This window comes from Anser brachyrhynchus, assembly GCF_964034855.1.
Source record: "Anser brachyrhynchus genome assembly, chromosome: 25".
Taxonomy (NCBI): domain Eukaryota; kingdom Metazoa; phylum Chordata; class Aves; order Anseriformes; family Anatidae; genus Anser; species Anser brachyrhynchus.
In genome coordinates, this window is record NC_137718.1 from 4,767,818 (window position 1) to 4,787,035 (window position 19,218).

General features: G+C 46.6%; 1 protein-coding gene across 1 annotated transcript in view; it reads right to left on the bottom strand.

Annotated features, from left to right (window-relative positions):
- LOC308182626 (beta-galactosidase-1-like protein 2) overlaps nucleotides 1-18,763 on the bottom strand; it is a 28,003-nt gene extending 9,240 nt beyond the window's left edge. The window contains exons 1-10 of the mRNA XM_080567575.1: nucleotides 18,666-18,763; nucleotides 15,701-15,760; nucleotides 14,192-14,389; nucleotides 13,114-13,182; nucleotides 12,710-12,805; nucleotides 10,478-10,586; nucleotides 10,071-10,163; nucleotides 7,183-7,264; nucleotides 3,890-3,954; nucleotides 920-1,025 (exon numbers count right to left, since the gene is read on the bottom strand). Coding sequence (XP_080423701.1) covers nucleotides 920-1,025; nucleotides 3,890-3,954; nucleotides 7,183-7,264; nucleotides 10,071-10,163; nucleotides 10,478-10,586; nucleotides 12,710-12,805; nucleotides 13,114-13,182; nucleotides 14,192-14,389; nucleotides 15,701-15,760; nucleotides 18,666-18,748 — 961 coding nt within the window. The 5' untranslated portion in view covers nucleotides 18,749-18,763. The remainder of the gene's footprint in view (nucleotides 1-919; nucleotides 1,026-3,889; nucleotides 3,955-7,182; nucleotides 7,265-10,070; nucleotides 10,164-10,477; nucleotides 10,587-12,709; nucleotides 12,806-13,113; nucleotides 13,183-14,191; nucleotides 14,390-15,700; nucleotides 15,761-18,665) is intronic.
- Nucleotides 18,764-19,218: the final 455 nt, after the last annotated feature.

The window sequence follows — 19,218 nt, forward strand, 5'->3', positions numbered from 1 at the left end:
ATTACAGTGATTTGTATTGTGATTCATGTCTTGCCCTCATTAAGGGCAGCATGTCCACTGACATACTGGGACAGATTAATAAATGCAAATATACTTCTTGTAGAGGTGTCAAAGAGTAAAACTCATGTACATGAGCAGGAGTTTTGCTTTTAAGCAGAAGAGCTATAAGAATTACTCAATTGTACTCCTAAATTCAACACAGCAATGATCCAATTCCAAAGACAGCAGCAGGAAGATGCACCAGTCATTAACACAGTCTTACATAGGTCTGTTTTCACTGTACGTTAGATGTCCTGGAGGTCGTGGGGTTATTTTTTTAGCAGTAGTTTTACTTCCTAATGAGCTTCTATACTCGAATAAAAATTGATACTTTTCAGAAGCTGCCATAGTTGCGGGAGGCGTACGTTTGCCATATTCCCGCAAAAGGTAAAATAATTCTCTCCTTATAAGAAGCATTTATTTACTAGGCAAGTAATGTCATTATGATGGGGGCTTCAGAAAACTTCTCCTTCTTACAAAGTGGGAATAAAGTCTTCACAGAGTTTACATGAGCTCAGGAGGTGGAAGGGATGATTTAAAGCACTGGGTTGCATTTCTGAAGTCAACATAGAATAGCATGAAGCCTTGGGACACATTGACACTAACATCTTAAGATGTTTGGTTTTCTGCACAAGCCCATAGTGTCTTTCTTCAAGAAATAAAAAGAAAAATGGTTTTGAAAACATAAATTGAAAAAAAAATCTGCTGTTAACGAACACTTCTAAAGAAAATCCAAGGCACAGCAATGTGACCCATTCACTGAGAGATTCTTCATTTACAAAGACTCGCACAAAGCAAAGGTTACAAGATGGAGGGATTATTCGAAAAAGTTGTGAGTCGTTTTTCCATAAGTGCTTGCAGAGCACTAATTCCTCCCTCTACAGTACTGTATGGTGCTCACCGTCTGCATCGAAGACATAGTGAGGGCCTCCCCAGTTATCAAACCAGCCAGTCCAATACTCCATTACCATCTTTGGCTGATCTCTCTGCACCAAAACAAAAACAAGGAGTTAAAATGGACATAGGGAGCCTTGCACTCATCCCTGTTTTCCAGGGAAGCATTGTTCAAATGAAGTTTAAGGACATGGTTTACAAGAATGGTTTCTTCTCAATTTGGAAGAAAAAAAAGCAGCTAAAGAGCTCTGAACAAATGAGGAACAAGACAACGTGGGCCAATAATGTCCAAAAAAGGCAGGAAAAGCAGAAGAATACTCTTCTAGGCATGAAACAACCACTGCTGCACACAATCAGGTGCTACCAAACAGTTCTGGCTATCATTTGGTAGAGTTGTAGCAAAAAGACAAACCAACAGTCACTGTTTAGCTTCTGCGAGAAAAAGACATTTATAAATGTCTACTTATCAGCTACGCCACCGCCAGCTGAGAGTTTGCAGGTGCACTGCAGCCCATGCCTGCCAAGGTAGGAACAGCAGACCTTAGCGGCTTAATGCCTTTTTAATGCTGCATATGGTGCTGGCAGGAAAGAATTAGCCTTTACAGGAATTAGGTATTCATTAAAAAGGCTCTGCACACAGAGCTATTGCTTCCTATTTTTTCACTGCTTGCCAGCTACCTTCGCTCCTCTAGAATTCCACGTGGCCCCATCACACTGGACAGAACAGCATGTGCTCGGCCTGGCTGGCGCTCTCTGCTCCTGGTATTTATTTCTAGTCAAGGCAATTTTGGCATTTATTTGGTAGGGGCTTTATCTGGTGTCACATGAAATGGCCAAGATAAGTGGCATTAAAGAAACTCATGTTTCATTAGGAGAAAACAACTGCAGGTGCCTGTAATCATCTAATTGTTCCAGGTTCAGAGCAGCTCTTGGTAATATGTTTAATCAATCCATCCCTAGTAAACAAGTCAAAGAAGTTTTACTGTCCTCTGGAATAAGAGACCATAACAGGAGGTGACAGCTTCATAATCCTTACAGATATAAACGACAGGCTTCCTATCTTGTCATTAGTAAGCGTGGCAAAGGAGGAGCTGCTTTTTTTACTGGGCCATGTTGTATTTGTATATTCAGTTTGTGGGGAAGGCCCCTTCTGTTCATTTGAAGGGGTTGGGGAGTTTTATAAGACCTAAAGAAAGCAAAAGCACATGCAACAGAGCCTCTTTTGCCTGTACAAAAAGAAAGTTAGTGGCAGGATTCAGCTTTCAGCACGCCAACAGCAGATTTCATTTCACAGTCTAGGCAAAAGCCAAGGGAAGAGATCAGAAAAGAATCGATCGTGGCCAGGAGCACATGTCAGTTGTTCACAACTTTCCAGGCTGACACTTGGAGCAAGCAGAGCAATAGGGAAGACGACAAAGGATGCAAGGAGAGAGAGAGAACCACTCACTAGAAAGCAAAACTTGTTCCTGCCTCACTACTCCAGCATCACCCAAAGTACTTTCTGCATCAGATGTTCATTAGGCAATTCCCTATCCCTTTCATGCCGATTCACATCTCTGACAGCACGGGGACTTAGAGGTGCTCAAGTGACACACGAAATTTGAATGTTTTTCTGCAGTGAGCGCTGTTAATGCCAGGTAGGCTGGGCTGCTCAGCAGGCAGGAAGAGCCTGGGACTGCACTGTGTGGAAGGTGCTGCTGTGAAGTTACTGGGGAAGCGTATCTGAAATCCAAGTGTTCCTCTGATCAGCTCTGCTGCAGGTCCTAGCAGAAATAGGACAAAATGCTTGGGGGAGCCAATACTCTCTTCCACGCAGCATGCCATTAATACCACTCTGTGTACCTACACTGAGTTTGAGGCATTAAAGACGACTGAAATAACCCTCACAGCATACCCTGAAAGAACTGCAGTAGGTCAGCCCCCAGCATATGAAGAGTACAGTCAGTCCAGATGCCTCCTCTTGGGGGCCTCCACAGCATCAGGGTACCAGAGCGTGGGAGAGAGACCACTGACCTAGAGAGAGGACTGACAACTGCAAAGTCGGATGCACCGGGTATCAGTGCTTCAAAGCGGAGGTAGCAATGAAGGTGGGAATTAGAACCTAGAAAGCCAAACAGCTGAACTTCGTGCTGCCTGTTTGACAGTTGTGGCTTTTTCTTGGGGATCGGTAGCTTGCATACGTAACAGAATCACAGAACCCCTGGTAGGCAAGTCAGATCAGGGCCTTCAAACAGGACGCCTGCTCAGTGATCCAGACAGCTCCACCAGCTTCGTGCTTTGTATTCTCCTTTGTCCTCCCCACTGGTACACATTGGACCATCGCTACAGAAAATATGTTTGCCAGAAAGCCTTCTGGAGAGTGCCTTCTCCTGCCAAAACATGTTCATTTTAATTACTTAATCAATCACTGAATATTCAGAAAAGAATTACCAGCCACTCAAATCTGTTAGGCATTAAAGAGGACATACACAAGCAGACCTACAAATTCAACCAAGGGAAGAGGAATAATTTAGTTTCGTGTAGCTCGTGGCTTTGTGACAAAGCACATCTATCACCAGATGTCAGTGTCCTGTTCTTTTACAGCAGTTGGTGCGGTTGTGCCATGCTCTAGCACAGTACCTGGACTAATGCCCCTCCAAAGTGTTCTAATTCGTTCTGTAGGAACCTTTTGCAGACCCAGTCCTTATAAAGCCTGAGTGATAAGGGGTTTACTGCCTTCACTCAAAGAGTAGCAAAAATTCCAATTGTGGAGCACCAATTTTCTGTTGAGATAAAGCTAAATGCACAGGCCTTTGAAACTTCCTGTTGCCCAAATGGTAGACTCTAGGATTGGCTTCAAAACCATCATAAAAGTGGAAATGGCCCAGGAGAAGCTGAACAAGAACAGCAGTTCCCAAATACCATTCGCAACGCTGTCCTGGAAAATCTAGGTGAACAACATTTGTTTGCATCTTACCTGTACCGTGTCCAGGTATTTCAGTACACCAGGTTCCAGTTTCTGAAAGTTAACAGTGGCCAGTGCTATCAAGAAAAGAAAAACCGTTATTAAATTAGACACATACAAAGTGTTTTCACCTAGGGGAGCACCCCTCCAGGCACCAGCTCAACAGAAGCCCAGGGGGAACAGGAGCGTATCTGAACCCCCAATACCACCTCCTCGGAGATTTCCCTTCAAAGCCTTCACTCAGTATGCAGAACCTAAGTGGACCACAGCACACAGCGGAATATTTGCAGGGCACATTTTTAGCTCTGACATTCAGAGATACTAGAAAGAGAAAGCATCAGAGCACCTCACCGGCTGCCACAAGCTTTAATTAGAGGCTGTAAAGCACTTGGAGATCCTCAGATAAAAGGCACCACATGAAGGCAAACTTATTATTAGAAAGCCGTATCTGGATGCCGCACTGATCTCCCAGGCTTTAGCTGCAGGAATCTCTACCTAGGCAATATCTTCCAGCTTGTCATGCCTTGGGGGTGGGCGAGAGGAACCGCAGCACAAGCGAACCAGACAGAAGTTGTAATTGGAAGACTTACCTGTGCTTCTGCCCTGCGCAGCACGGGGGAACCAGCATCTAGCTGGTGTGTGCTGCATGTATAGTGAAAGTCAGTGCACGAGCTTCAAGCACCAGCGTGGGAAGCCCGGTCTGCAGCAGCTGATGCATTGCAAGGCAGTAATGGTACCCGCGTCCCAGCCCCTAAGAGACGTTAGACTCATCTTCCTGCTTTTCTAGCCCTCAGTCACTCTGATGATGTTTCTCCCAAGAAACTTTGAAATTGCAGGAGCAATGTGATCCTGTTTTAAACACTGACTCCTTACAAGAGAGCTGGTATCGAACCCAGCCCCAGTTGTGTCAGACGGAGCACTTCAAACAGAATACTTACAGAAGCAAAAGCTTCTCACTATTTATACCTTGATTTTAATAGGCTCATCTACATAGTGTGCTGAGCTGAAGAATTTAGCACAGGCAAACACAGTGGGAAAGCAAAACAAAATGTGGATTTAGCATCGATGGAAGGCATTAGCTTGCGATCTTGAAGGCAAACACGCCTAATTCTGCTCTGCACACAGATTACCAGCACACGATTGAAAAGGATGTAAAGGTGTGGAGAACATGTCCTCAAACCCTTATCCATCCTTCCCACAGTAGGTAATTTCCAACTACGCATTGCTTTCTGTCATGGTGCAGCAGCTATGGTCTGGAGGGAATTCAGAGTTTTTATTTTGTCACCCATAAGCTCCCAGGAGGGCTGTTCCAGGCCAGCTTAGAGCCGCCCAGCTCGGGATTCTTGTCACTGCCTGTGCCACGAAGGGAGGAGGACTGTAGGAGCTGCGCAGCTACCCAGACCGAGAATTTTTCCGCACAGCATGGGATGTCCCACTGTACCTGTGAGCATGAAAGGGACCACAACCACCAAAGCTTTCCTTCTCAGTCCCTGAAACACCGCTACAACCACTGATTAAGTGCTAGGCAACAGCTTCATACACTCAGGTCCTTGTACAACACAGTTTTCTCTGCAGAGCGTCAAACTGACTGCTCCTGACATTAGCAACAATCTGCAAATGCTTCTTGAAAAGGAATTGGTACACCACTGAGGAACAGAAAAAACTCACAGAACCACAACATTTTTCAGCTTCTATAAGGAATCTCCTCCCTATTTTAAGCATTCCTACATTGGATTCTGTTCTCTCCCCCTTTACATTTTCATAACCACCTTGCTGCTGTACCACTCCGAGCCCTACTTATCCCATGCATCTGATTACTTGACATGTTGACTCTAATGAGCAGATTGTTATGACATCTAAGAGGCAAATTGGTATCAAAGAGCTCTCAGCATGCAACACACTGGAAAAGCCAACTCCAAGCACGAACGAGCTCTGAGGCAGTAAACATTCCCACAGAGGATGGTGAGGGCTCGCGGGGTATTTCCACACCAGCCCTTCTGAACGTCGGCTCGCTGGCAGGATGAGGGTGACACGATGTGGTCAAGGCTGGAAACTGCTCTGCTCCAGAAATATAAAATTAAGAGGGTCGCCGTACTTCTGGTGAAGGCCCGTGGATTTCAGAGCTATTGAATTTGTCCCTCTCATACTTTCATATAAAAATAAGAGGAAAACAAGGAGGAAAGAAAAACTTTCCTTTTAATCATCTCCATGCCTGAGATTAGAAACTTTATGGTATTTATGATTGAGTGACAACAGGAGCACTAAGGACTGTACCTTGCAAACACTTAATTCAGGGAAACAATGGCTGCTCAGGCAGGCAATTGGCAGGAACACCAGAGAGACCACAGGTCAAGGAGCCAAGTAAATCCCAGCTAAGCTGCATTTGGAAATCTGAAAGCCAGCATCATGCTATGCCCCAAGGAGTCTGATTTAGAGCACAGTGAGGCTAAAACATCTGTACCTCCATTTTTTCCCACAGTGAAAAGCAGGAAAGGTGCTAAGCAGTGTTTTATACACTTAATGGATTTACACTTCTTAAGGGACAGAGGAAATGGAAATCCTTTTGCATTGTGTACATCTGATACCCTCCCCTAAGGCTGTACTCCACAGGGCACACTCACCGAGAACGCAAGGCCCTCACAAACTACTGCTAGGCTTCCAGAAAGTTAGAGTTCAGAAGCTAGGCTTTGATGGACTCTTCTTTCTTCTCAACTGCAGGGCAGGTATTTTAGGACTAAATTATTAGCAGTAGAAATTCCTGAGATACTTATTTAACATAGATTCAAGTGAAGCAATAAGCAGTAGGATTTTCAAAAGCAGCCCTTTAATCTGGTGGAAACAACACAAAGAAATGCTAGGCACTGCCATCTTTTGACTAACCTCACTGGGAAGTAACTGATGCCCCGTATAAGACATTTAGTCTGCACGTATCTGAAATCCTTGAAAGCAGAGAGGCTGCCTCCCTGTGGAGCAATCCTGCAATCACTGTTACACCCTATAATGAAAACAGTACTCGTGAGTCTTTCTGAGAAGGGGCTGGTTTTGTTTGGTGTGCGTACCACGCAGCTGAAGGGGTCCCTCCTCTATGGCTGGAGCTCCTACCACAAAAAGGACACGCAGTTAGGGGCGCAGCTCAGCAGATCTGCTCTCCTTCAGAGGCTGCATTTCTCCTTTCAGAGGCTGGGGGATTGGACCGGATGATCTTTCAAGGTCCGTTCCAATCCCTAACATTCTGTGATTCCGTGATTTCAGCTGCTGCCCCAACAAAGAACATGGCCTTACCTGGTTCTCCTACAAGCACATACCTCCTTCCACTAAGCCAAAGGATAGCCCGTTCTTGTTGTCTGAGGTCATCAGCAGTTCCACAATCCCCCTGCTTAACAGAGCCTAAATTAAAAAGAGGGAAAACCTTTGTGTTAACAGCCTGAGTTTTGTATTTGTCAGGATATTAAAGCATTAAAGTACATTATCACCTTCTCTAGGGAAAGCAAGACAGGAACTTGAACTCAGTAATAGTCCAGTAAGAAATATTATTCCTGTGACACCTCTTGTTCCTCCTGAAGTTTCCCTGCCTACTTTTTCCAGCTCAAAAACAACTGAAAAACCCTGTTTTGTTTTTAAAAGCTGGATCAGCTTCTCACTGACACATCAGGATTTTATCTTCTGAGATTGGTTTAATAATTTCACTGCATTCCACGAAAATAAAGCTTTAGGTGGTAGAAAAAAACCAGCTCACCATTCCTTACAGTCTAACAACAGAAGAGATAGGATAGGAGAAAAATGTTGGTTTGCTAGTGCATGTATCCATCACAGGACAGCTCAGGTATCTTTGCTCTTGAATAATACTGCCTGAACGAATTTATGGGTTCTTCGATATCACAGGACTATCTGCAACAGCACTCTGAGCCTTTTTACAACGCATGCGCACCCAAGGTTCTTCTGATGAGGAGTGTTCCCTTACGCTTGTCCTTTTACAGAACAGCGGTTGATGTATGAAAGAGGGGTTAGGAACTCCTAGTTGCAAATTAACCCCTCTTCCCATTGTACCTCCATCGAAAATGACTCCATCAGCTTCAAGGAGCTTTGAAAACAAGCCTTCAAACTCTTGATACTCAATTACTAACTGTAAAATGGTGATAAAGATACAGGAGTCACCCGTGTCACATGCACCAACTAGTCAATGTCTGCTGTATGTTTAACTAAGCTTTGCGCGTTGCACATGCCCATACACGCTGTGCGGACAGCGCAGACTTGAGCGTTATGCACAATCTGCATTAGAAAAGACAAACCTAATTCCGAGTTAAGACAACCTGGCTAGTTTATCAACGTGTCATCACTAAATGAATACCTGAACAGCTACTATTACCTGATAAAAATCAGCTACTGAAGACACTGGAATTTCTAATGAGTTTTATTAAGATGACTCTTGGAGCACTGCATTTAGCGCTAAGTTTATTGCCTTCCTTTTTTTTTTTTTTTTTTATTCATCAAGTGCAAACTAGAGAAATGGCAGAGAGCTGAAACGCATTGAAATGCACTGCAGGATTTCAGGGTGCAGCAGAGAAACCAGGAATAGCAGCAGCGTCTGAGGCAGACACAGGTGTGTGCTCAGCTAATCCCAGATCACACTGTATGGACGAGGTGGCAGCACACCCTTTGATGGCCTAAACATTCTGGAAGGTGAAGACACTGCACCCAAGAGAGCAAGATAAAGACGGGGCTTTCAGATTTTGTGTGAGTTGGTTTTGTTGGGTTTTTGTTTGCTCATTTTAAATGGGTTATACTAATTCCAGGAAGATCACAACGTGGTAATACATGCTAGGTGCAGATGTGAAGTAACCAGCTTGCCACATCCACAGCTCAGGGCCCAAACCTCAACAGACCCTGTTCCAACTCCCTGCAAATCCAGCTTTCCCACATTTTCTTTAACCACAATAGAATTCCTCAGATGTACGTTGCCCACAATACCAGAATCTAACAAAACAACACTGCAGAATTACACCCACAGCCCTGGCAAGGAAACGTTATCTGTTCCGACAAGTCTGTGAAGCATTGTAAGCTCTTTCATCACTGAGATACAGAAAAGCAAGAATCAGGTTGGCACACTGTTCAGACACAGCAGTCTCTATGCCCCATTCATCTAGGGCCCTGAAAGCCATTTACTTACATGCTTATCACTGAGTCTAGGACATCAGGAGGGAAACTATGTTGATAAAATAGACAATTTTGACAGTATCAGCTCAGGCTGGCAATTAACTCTAACTTGTTTGTATGTGTACTCCATATTTAACTTTCTAAGCAGTATTAAAAGGCTCCACAAGATGGAGTTAGTGCAGAAAGAAGCACCACTCTAAGCAGATTAGGACTTTTGCCATGTGATTTTTTCAGTTAAAGAGCCTCTATACATTTTGAGCATGATGACCTGATCCAGAACTACCCTCAGGGTGCTTGGGGTAACGCCTGAGTACCCTAAAAGTTTCAGAAGTATCTGATAATGCTGTAGCAGAGGAGCAGGGAACACAGAGTTCATAGTACATACCCATACACTGCTGGATGGGTAACCTCTCTTAGGTGCTGTAACACTTTAGGCATTCAATTAAAAGAAATTTAAAAGAGAACAAGCCTTGTGAGACATACTGCAGATCTTGTTAACTGTCTGCCTTGCTATTGTACCGGGAAAAAACAAACAGGTCAGTCAGGCCCGTGTTAGATTCGCCTGGAGAACCTCGCCTCTTTGGGTACTGGCCAGCACTTGATCACACAGCCTGGAGGCAGGGAATCATCAGTCTCCGATTGACAAGAATAAGGGAGGCATTAGGCAAATGAACCTGCCCGACACTGAGCCTCGGATTACACAAGAATGGAGAAAGCCTTCTTTAATGCCCAAGAGAAGCAGAACAGGACCAGCAGGAGACAGCTTCTTCAAGGCCAGCTATGTATTACGGATACTCCATTTCCCTACTGCCCTCTTCTCTGGAAGCCATGAGCACTCAGGTTTGTCAGCAGGGAGAGGTGCACACAGGGTCTTGTCCTCTACCAAAAGAAATACCGGGGGAAATCCATCTGGATTACGCACTGATGCTTTCAAGGCTTCCTGAAGTCATGCTCAAAAGTTATTCAGAAGAAAGTGCTATAAGGAAGGTGGTCTATGAGTGAGATTCATCACAGAAATAAGTAAACGAGCCAACATTACCATTTTAACATAGGCCATGTAGTTCGGGTCTTTGGCATAGGAACCATACTCATTCTCCACTTGCACTGCAATGATGGGGCCTCCTTTCTTGTACTGTTGGAAAAGAAAAGGAGAGGTTCACCGTGGTTTCTAACAAGAAGGACCAAAATCACGGTGGTGCTGGCTTGCAGGAAGGATGCACGAGTCTCAGATGGAGTCAGCCCCACCCTCACCTCCTCCCAAAGTCTACAGAACATAATCAAATGGCTCAAACTGCAGTGCTGACACTGGCAACTACAGCTAACAGCGATTCCTAAAGTGAAGCTGGAAGACTTGCTGTTGCTTCAACATGCTGCTGTTACAGCCCAGCATTCATCTGTGTAGATAATCCCCACTTGTGGTCAGAGAGGGTAATGGATTGTACTTGCCTGAAGAGGGACTACAATAGGCATTAGACGATCAAAATAGGCATCCACAGCTTCGGTGAAGCCCTTGTACGTTGTCCTCAGTTGCATCTCTGGGTCTTGCAGGAGCCAACTGCAAGAAAAGCAGCAACCAGAATCTATTAAAGTCTCGTGTCCAGTCAAGACTGCAAGAGGTAACACCGCTCACTGACATTAAGTCACATTTGGGCAGGAATCATCAATCCTTTTGTGTCACTTGGCTAAGCGCACAGTGCAGGTACGGACAACACAGTGAGTCAGTGAACAACACCATTTGTGGTTTCAGTTCCCTCTTAAACCCTCTGCCCAACCAAAACACATTTAGATTGCCGGTCAAAAGTTTTTTCCTCTTGAGCAGAAACTAAAAGCTGAATGTTATGCCAGATACTTTCCACTACAAAAACATAACTGTGGAAACAAAGTTACTGCAGCAGACCTTTATATGGAGATAATGCAGAAGGTAAAACAGAGCTCTGCTTGGTTTTCAGGTGCTGTTCGCAACAGCAAGAGAAAGTGTTCGCTTAATTGATGGCTTCAGTGGAGATTATGGAAGAGAAAACAGACAAGTACAAAAGAGACTTTGTATCTGTACAGCACACTGTAACACAGGAAGGGTCTGAAACCCCTTCCTTCCAGTGCTGAAGGAAGGACCCCTCTCACAACTGCAAGTACCTGGTGTACGCGGAGTGCATTTGCCTGGCCGTGTATGCCGTGAGCAAAGAAGGAACATTTCAAGACAGGGACGTTTTTACAGAATCATTTTAAAGCTAATCTGACTAACTTGGGCTACCCACCACTCATGCTGTTAAATGAGGAGTCCAGACTGCAATTGCCAAGCTGTTACCCTTCTTTTTTTCCTGCATTTCAGGCCTGAGCACTGAGATGTAAGCTCATTTCATTAACTTTCCCAGTAAGACTTGAAGGTAAGCTTACCACTCTAAAGGTTACTTGGAATTCCCTGCATCCCCAAGGGCGCTCTACAACCAAGTGCTCTCTCATAAAACTCCAATCATCATTCAAAGCTAAGGTTCCCATAATTATTCCCATGGTTTCGACTGCTGATTTACAAGATTTAGTTAGCTGTTTTGAGGCTAACACTGAAATGGGCAATTTGTTTAAGCGCAGAACAACGTGCTGCTATAACAATTTAAGCAGAGTAAGCTTGCACCTTCCTTCCTTGCCTCTGCAAAAGGCATTAACTGATAGAGCTTCTAGAGGTTTGAAAGACTCAGCTCCTGCATACTACCTTCAGCTCAGTGGACTCACAAAAATCACAGCCTCTTTATGCTTCCCTGTGTGTAAAACGAGACTAGGGCAGTTGCTCTTTATCAGAATCTTTTTATTTGCCTGATAAAGAAGCATTTCAGTGACCTGGCACCAACTGACATGTGCACTTCTCATAATGAAATACAGAACTTGCCGCTACCTCTGGTCACAAGCAGTCATGCTAACACTCATGCTATCATGAGTAAGTCCCTGACAAACAGTCACAGTTCTGCACCTGAACTATGCAGGATGCCAAAGGCAGGGCATACTGAAAAACAACTACAAGATTAAAAGAAATAATCCCCCAATTTTGTCAAGTGTCTCCACTGAGGTTTATGCTCTTTAAAGGTAAGGAAAACAAGTGCTACGTAACCTGGCACTGGTTCCACTGGGATCTAGTAACTAGGCAAGCCTCAGTGCTGACGTATTCAACACAGCTCTCAAAGCCTCGCACCAACAAGCTGTGTATTTAAGAGAAAACTACAGTAGGAGGTTGGAAAAGTTACAGGACTTTATTAGCGCCAGCCATGTCACGCATATGTTCTAGCAGGACTTTTAAACTGGACCTGAGATGAAGCTTCTCACATGAAGCTGCAGATATTACTATTCATATGAAGACAATCAAGTTGCAACAGCAATAGAAGATGGGTTTTCCCAATTCCATTTTCTTGCTGTGACCATTAAGCCATAACACAGTTATTATTGAAAAAAGTAACTGCTCAAAGAAAAGATGATGGCTCCAGGCTTACTGTCTGTGCTCCACAGGAGAGCTCAGCAACATTATGAGTATTCACCTGTTCTGGGGACACAGCAAGTAGTTCCCATCTAACAGACATCCGTTCTAAATCTTTGAAGGAGGCTCAGCTGTGTGATCAGATGATTTTTGTGTGTGTTTTCTTTATTTTCCCAAGTCCCAACGGCTTGCATCAATTGAACTATTCATGCACTTACCTGGGCAGACCACCGAGGTCCCATTCAGAGCAGATGTAAGGTCCCGGACGCAGAATCACCCACAGCCCATTTTTAGCTGCCAGCGAAAGGAAGGCTCTAGAGATGCAGACAAGGTAATTACTGTCTGACTAGAGAATCCCTACTCCGTGCACTCCTAATGTGCCAATCACCACGAAATTTAGGTGTCAGAACCAGAATATAATTGCCTAATGAAGCAACTATACTAGATTGATGCTAAACCTCTAAGTTCCCAGGACTCCAGAAAGCAGGGGAAGAAATGAGAGTCTCCACTGCCAGATCAAGGGACAGGCTTTGCTGGAAATGCCATCCTCATCCAGAACCAACATGCACACCCTCCTCTCAAACCCAGAAGAGTTAATAATAGAGTTGTCTGTACCACATACTCTAGATCCAGGTCCTGACTGAAGTCAAACTTCCCTCTTGTTTGTTCATGAAGGTTCCACGGCACATATCTGAAACGCAGAGTTAGGGCAGTGAAAATGAAGTGTTGATAATGGCACCGTGTTTGTGAAGTGCTGAAAAAAATCTGTGCACTCCCTTCATTAGTAACAGATTCAGTGATTACAGCATGTACATATCACAAAGTCCCTGCTTAAATATTATCTGTGCCTTTCTTTCATTTTTCTGATAAGCCCTTTCCTTGTTAAGGCTCTTTTCCTGTTCTCTGCAGTACCTGAGTTTCTCAAGACTGTCAAATGTGGTGAGATCACCAAAGAGAAATGGCAATTACTGTCTACATTTAAGTGAAAAATCTACCTTAAAAGACATTGCAGTTATGTAAACCACATTCTGAAGACACAGGCTACAGTCACCTTAAAATTCAGGCCTTGTCTACATGGATCTTTCATTCTCCAGAGCAGCTTCTGAATCACAGCTGTGCTGAGGGCCTGACCCTCCCGCATCGTGTCAGCATTCAGAAGGCACTCTCCAGTGTGTTTGATCAGCGTCAGGTCTGTGTTTGATGTACTGCAGCGTGCGATGGTTAAAGAAGACTCCAGTCCCCATTACTCTTTTCAGTACGCTACAGTGACCGAGCAGCGTTCCCAAAAACGCAGCACTCGGGTCACCACAGAGGCCCCTAAACACTTTGTGCGGGCATTCCTCAGCCGTTCCGAAACATCCCGGCTGGGAATCCCACTCGTCAGGCACTACGGAAGATCCACAGGCTGCTTCAGGGTAAAGCTGCTGGCACACCACAAAGGAACAGGGAAAAATGGGGACCAAGGGAACACCTAAGCCTAGAGCCGACATCCACCAGCTGGAGAAACTGGCTCAGGGAAGCGCCTAACAGGCTAGTAGGGAAACGCAGAGAACAGATGCTAAAGGTTGTGGCAGAACAAGGAATTAGTCCTTCCCCATACTAAGTACCAAAAGACACTGCTATGGCCCCACCAGCTCTCACGGAGCAGGGAGTTGGCTGTTAGGTGCACGTCACAGAGACGAGAGAGCGAGGACACTTACGTCGTGAGGGTGTTTAAACCACAGGCTTTCATCTTAAGCATGCGATCTTCCCAGTACTCCCTGGGGACTCGGAAATAGTGCATCGAGCCTCCAAAGATGCGAAAAGGCATGCCTTCCAGCAGGAACTGAGAGTTTTCTGTCTGCAAGCCAAGGGTCCTCCCCCATAACCGCATAGGGATCAGCTCACTCCAGTTAAACCTAGAAGAGAAAGAGAGAGATGAGCATCTGGCCTCTGGTAAAGAAATCAGCTCCCCTAAGAGAGACTGCTCATTTCAGCCCACCTGGCAGGATCAGCTCTCACCTTCCAACCTAGGCAAACGATGCTTTTTGTCACACAGAGCATAAAGGATCTTCAAAAAACTGTAAAACAGGTTAAAGAGCTGCCCAAGATGCGTATTTAATTCTCATTTCACTAACAGCTTCCATCCTGACTGCCTCAAGCCACTCTGCCACGCTCTGCAACTGAAACGTAACACACTCAGGCAGAGATCGGGAAACTAACTTGCTGCAAACACGAGATGGGGAAATTCTCGCTCACAACACTGGCAGAAACTTTTATAACTGATGACATTTACGGCCTCCTGCTTTGCTGTAGGATGACAAACACTGGCTTTCTGACCCCCACTCTTAACAGCAATGGCATTTCAGTGTTGCTACCCTGAATGCCTTGTGCTTATGAAAAATGGATGTCTCTATGAAGCGCGTTTAACGTTAGAGTTGGAGTGACATGGTATTTGTGATCACGAGCACCGCTCTGATGCCTTCCAACTCAAGGCATGGAAGAAAAAGAATCCTCACCCGTCCACTAGGAACAAACCTTTTCCTCAATTTAAAGAAAAGCCCTGGATCAAATTCATCACTCAGCAAGACCAAGTCTGCTGACAAACCTATGTCTGCCTGTATTTCTGCTTATTTTAATTCCTTAATAACTTGTTTGGCAAAAGAACTGGACCAAATGAGACACTAGGCTCCAAAGCATTTACCAGCTTGAATACTCGTGCTATCACAGCTCCGTTCAGGTTGGTTCCTGCATGCAAGAAACTATTCCTATTGCCTTGCCTGGCTCCCTGGTCCTTTTTGGCTGAATCAAGAGGATATTTTTATCAACCAGTCCAGAACCAAAGCAGTTACACTGCCTCCATCAGACCACCCCAGTTCCACGACTCTGAATACACAAAGGAGTTGGACAATAGCAGCTTGTTCCTCTGAGACATCATCACAGCCAGATGCAAGAAATGAATTCCAGTCTTGAGAAAAGAGGGACCCACACATCTCAGAGAAATGTCACATTGGGAGAGGGAAATACCTAAGCCTCTGGCTGCTTTCTATTCTATCTGTAGAGCGGCTGTTGGCAGAGGGGGAGGACTTTTTAGAATTCACATCTTACAGGGATTACTAAGGAGCCTGCAGCGATTTACCTGTCCTCCAGCACAAGACAAGGGCACTACAAGCCAACTAAAGCTAAGACTTTGACCAGGTTGCAAGGGCTGGCTGACAAGCACAGAGTACCTGTGTAGCACAGCATTCTCACAGGCCTCTGAAACAACAGGCAGCAGGCATGGGTAATACCTGGAAAAGCAAGTGTAGATTAGAAATTCACCGCCTTCGGTCAACGAGCGCTCATGTTTTTATCGAACCGCTTACAAAAAGTAGTGCTGAGCAAGGAAATAGTAACACATCCCAGTCAGAAGGTGGTGCAGTAACAGCAAAGCTGGGTTTTACGAGGATAGTGCAGCTGCAACTGGGGGAAATAAGCATAAAATACGTAGCTGCTATATTGAAAGGGCAAAGGAACAGGATCAAAAATGCTTATCTACACAAGATAGCAAGTACAGTCAGAGAAAGATGACCTAAGGCTAGGAAACAGTAGCACTGCCCCCAGGGAGTTACTGTGAATTTCACCAGCAGGGGAGGTGGCTCTCAATCCATGCGCAGAACTGGCTGCCTCTCTGCAGACTTGCAGTCTTGCACAGGTGGAAACTCCCCACGTCGGATCCTGAAAGGGCAGCTGTATCTATCTGCTTGCGGTGCTTGGTGGCGAGCCCCAGGCTGAAAGCTCAGAGGGGTCAGGAGATGCAAAGCTCCAATTACAAAAGTTTAGGTTGGAAATAAACAAGTTTCAAATTCGTATCTGAGCCAGGTAAAGCCCTAAGGTATACCTGCACACAGCACTGAGGCTAACTGGGCCACCGGTGGCAGAGGGAGTGCAGCACTCAGGAAGCAGATGTGGCCAGATAAAAATAAACAAATCACTTAAGCTCATCTTCTTAATCCTGGGCAGAACTTAGTTGGCAAGTTTTCATCAAGTTCCCAACCTCAAACCTCCCTGGCTCCAGTGCTTTCTCTCACCAAAGAGGACTGGTAGGAAGCCTCCAAGTCCCCCAGATTTTCTACGGATTACCCTGGATATCCTGAAATCCGCATCTCTCGCTACAATCTGTGCAAGTTGCTTCTCCAGAAAAAACTTCCTTGACTCAGCAGAGTTTCATCCTGTTACCATGAGCTGGATTTCCATAGCCGAGAGCCCCCCTGGGCTCTGTACCAGCTCTTGAGAGCAACACATAGCTCCCAGTAGATTTCTTCTCACTTCTGTAACGACAGAACATTTCAAAGAATCTTTTTTTTTGTCCTTTTGCTAAAGCTTACTGGCCTACTTTATCCCTCTGTAGCCATTCCCTCCCTGACTCAAGGAAGTCTTTTTTTTTTTTTTTAATTAATCTCCAACATGCCTCTGTCCCAAAAAGCAACTCAGTTATGATTTGTGAAAGAGACCTCAGTGGGGAAGCACCACAACTGCACGTTCTGTAACTAATTCTCCCTCACTGTCACTGAACTTGGAAGGGTTATCATCGCCACCACCTCTGGACAGGAATACCTCCAGCCAGCCATCTCACAGAGGTCACGGGAAAGAATTCTTGGGTATTTTGCAAAGCATGAAGCAGCCTGGGACACAAATTCTGAAGCCAGGACCACAGCGCAAGTGAGACTGCGCTGCAGAAATACTTAGCTTTAGATGACCAAGTTTACCAGAGCAGAATCTTTGAAATTAGGTTGGACAAGATACAGTCCTTAATGGTCCACCTTTATAAGATGTAAGTTGAAGCAGAAAACACTCCAAGGGGAATAAGAAAGTCATCAGTTGACTCCTAAGGCAGACAGCTACACTACGGCATTCATGCCTGTGCAACAAAAGCCTAGCTGAATTCTCTCTGCATCAGAGACAAGATTTAGCTTTGGTATTGGCCTGCCATGTACCCAGAACAGTTGGGAGAAAAAGCTAATAGAAAAGAAAGTCAGAATGGGGTGTTGGTAGGGAACATCAAAGCTATTAGCTTTCCTTGGCAAGACTAAAGGACGTGCTTCAGAGGACAGAGGACTTTGCAGTTAATCTATAAGCCCTACTTAGAGCTGCCTCAGAGGAATTGGCTATTTATTCTGGGCATCCTTTGCCTTCAGAAAAGTGAAAGCTTTAAGTTGCCTTCACTCACTGCTCACTGCCTTGTGGCAACCAAGGTCCCGACTCCGTTCGACATGGCTTGGACTCGTGCTCTTCATAGCACGGTTCATTCTCAGGTGACCTGAGCCAAAGAAAAAACACTGGGCGCCGATGAATACGGTGTTTAGCAGATCCACTCTTAGAGAAGACAGACTTCTGTGCTTTTACCATGCATCGGTTTTCAATAATCCGCTGCTAAGAACACACGTGGCACGAATCCAAGCCCAGCTACAGCAGAATTTTGCTCCTAATCAAGCAAAGACTTCTCAGGGGTTTTCCGTAGCTTTGAAAACCAGGTAACTCGCTCCTGCGAATTTAAGAACCCGTCAGAGCGCACACGCGAGGTGTAAAAAGGATCTGGGTGCTGATAAATAGGTGCGTCGCCACCAGCCTCGCTGTTGTCTCCAGCGCTGTGCTGTCGGGGATGCACGGAGCAGCTCCCTCGGGGACACGGTGCCTCCGGCAGCAGGACTACGGCCAGCAGAAGGACCTGAACCATGCAGGGGTCGGCTCCGAGCCTCGAACAGCTTCTCCTTGCTCCGCGGGGGCAGAAGAAGGCAGGAGGGGGCAGAAGGGAAGGCGGGCAGGGGCTGGCTGCAGGTGTCAGCGGGCGCTGTGGCGATGCCGAGGGGACCCCGAGCGGGCAGCGCCGGGCCGGGCAGGGGCCGAGGGGCAGGCGGTGGGAGGAGGCGCAGGGGGCGGCAGCCGAGCTGGGTGCCGCCAGCACCCCTGGGGGCTCCTCAGGCGCTGGGAAGCCCTGCGCGAACCCCGCCGGGCAGCGGCCCCCCCGCCCTCCCCCGGAGCCCGAGGGCCCCTCGCCCTTCCCCTACCTCACAAACCCCCGCACGCCATTTACTGACATTTACCGACGGCATCCGCGGGCTGCAGCCCCGCTCCCCCTGCGAACCCCAGCACCCCCCCCCCCCCCGAGGCAACCCGGCCCCTCCCGGCCCCTCAAACCCGGCCGCGGGCTCCCACCTCCGGGCCAGCAGCCAGAGCACGCCGAGCACCACCGCGGCGCCCCCGAGGCGGCGCTGCCGCCGCCCGCCGCACGGCCACATGGCGGCCGCTCGCAGCCGGCCCCGGGCCCGGCACTGCCGCCGCGCCCCCCGCCCCCCCCCCGCCCTCAGCGCGGCTTTGGGCCGCTCCGCCCGCCCTTGGTTTCGTCCCGCCCCTCTGCCCCTCAGCGGGCTCTGCCATTGGGCGCCGCCCGCATGGGAGGGGAGGGGGGAGGAGCTGGGGGACGGTGCCAATCGCGCCGTGGGGGGGGCGTGGAGGTGGTGCGTGTGGGTGCCCCCGGTGGTTGGGCTGCGCTGGGTGGTGCGGGGGGGGTCAGAGGGGTGGTGTGAGGGGCGAGGGGAGAGGAAATAAAGTGAGAGGGGAAAGGAAAATAAATAAAGTGTGGGGGAAAAAGGGAAATAAATAAAGGGTGAGGGAAAAGGAAAATAAATAAAGGGTGAGGGAAAAGGGAAAATAATACGTGAGAGAAAAGAAAAAGTGCGAGGAAAAAGAGGAAAATAAAATGTGAGGA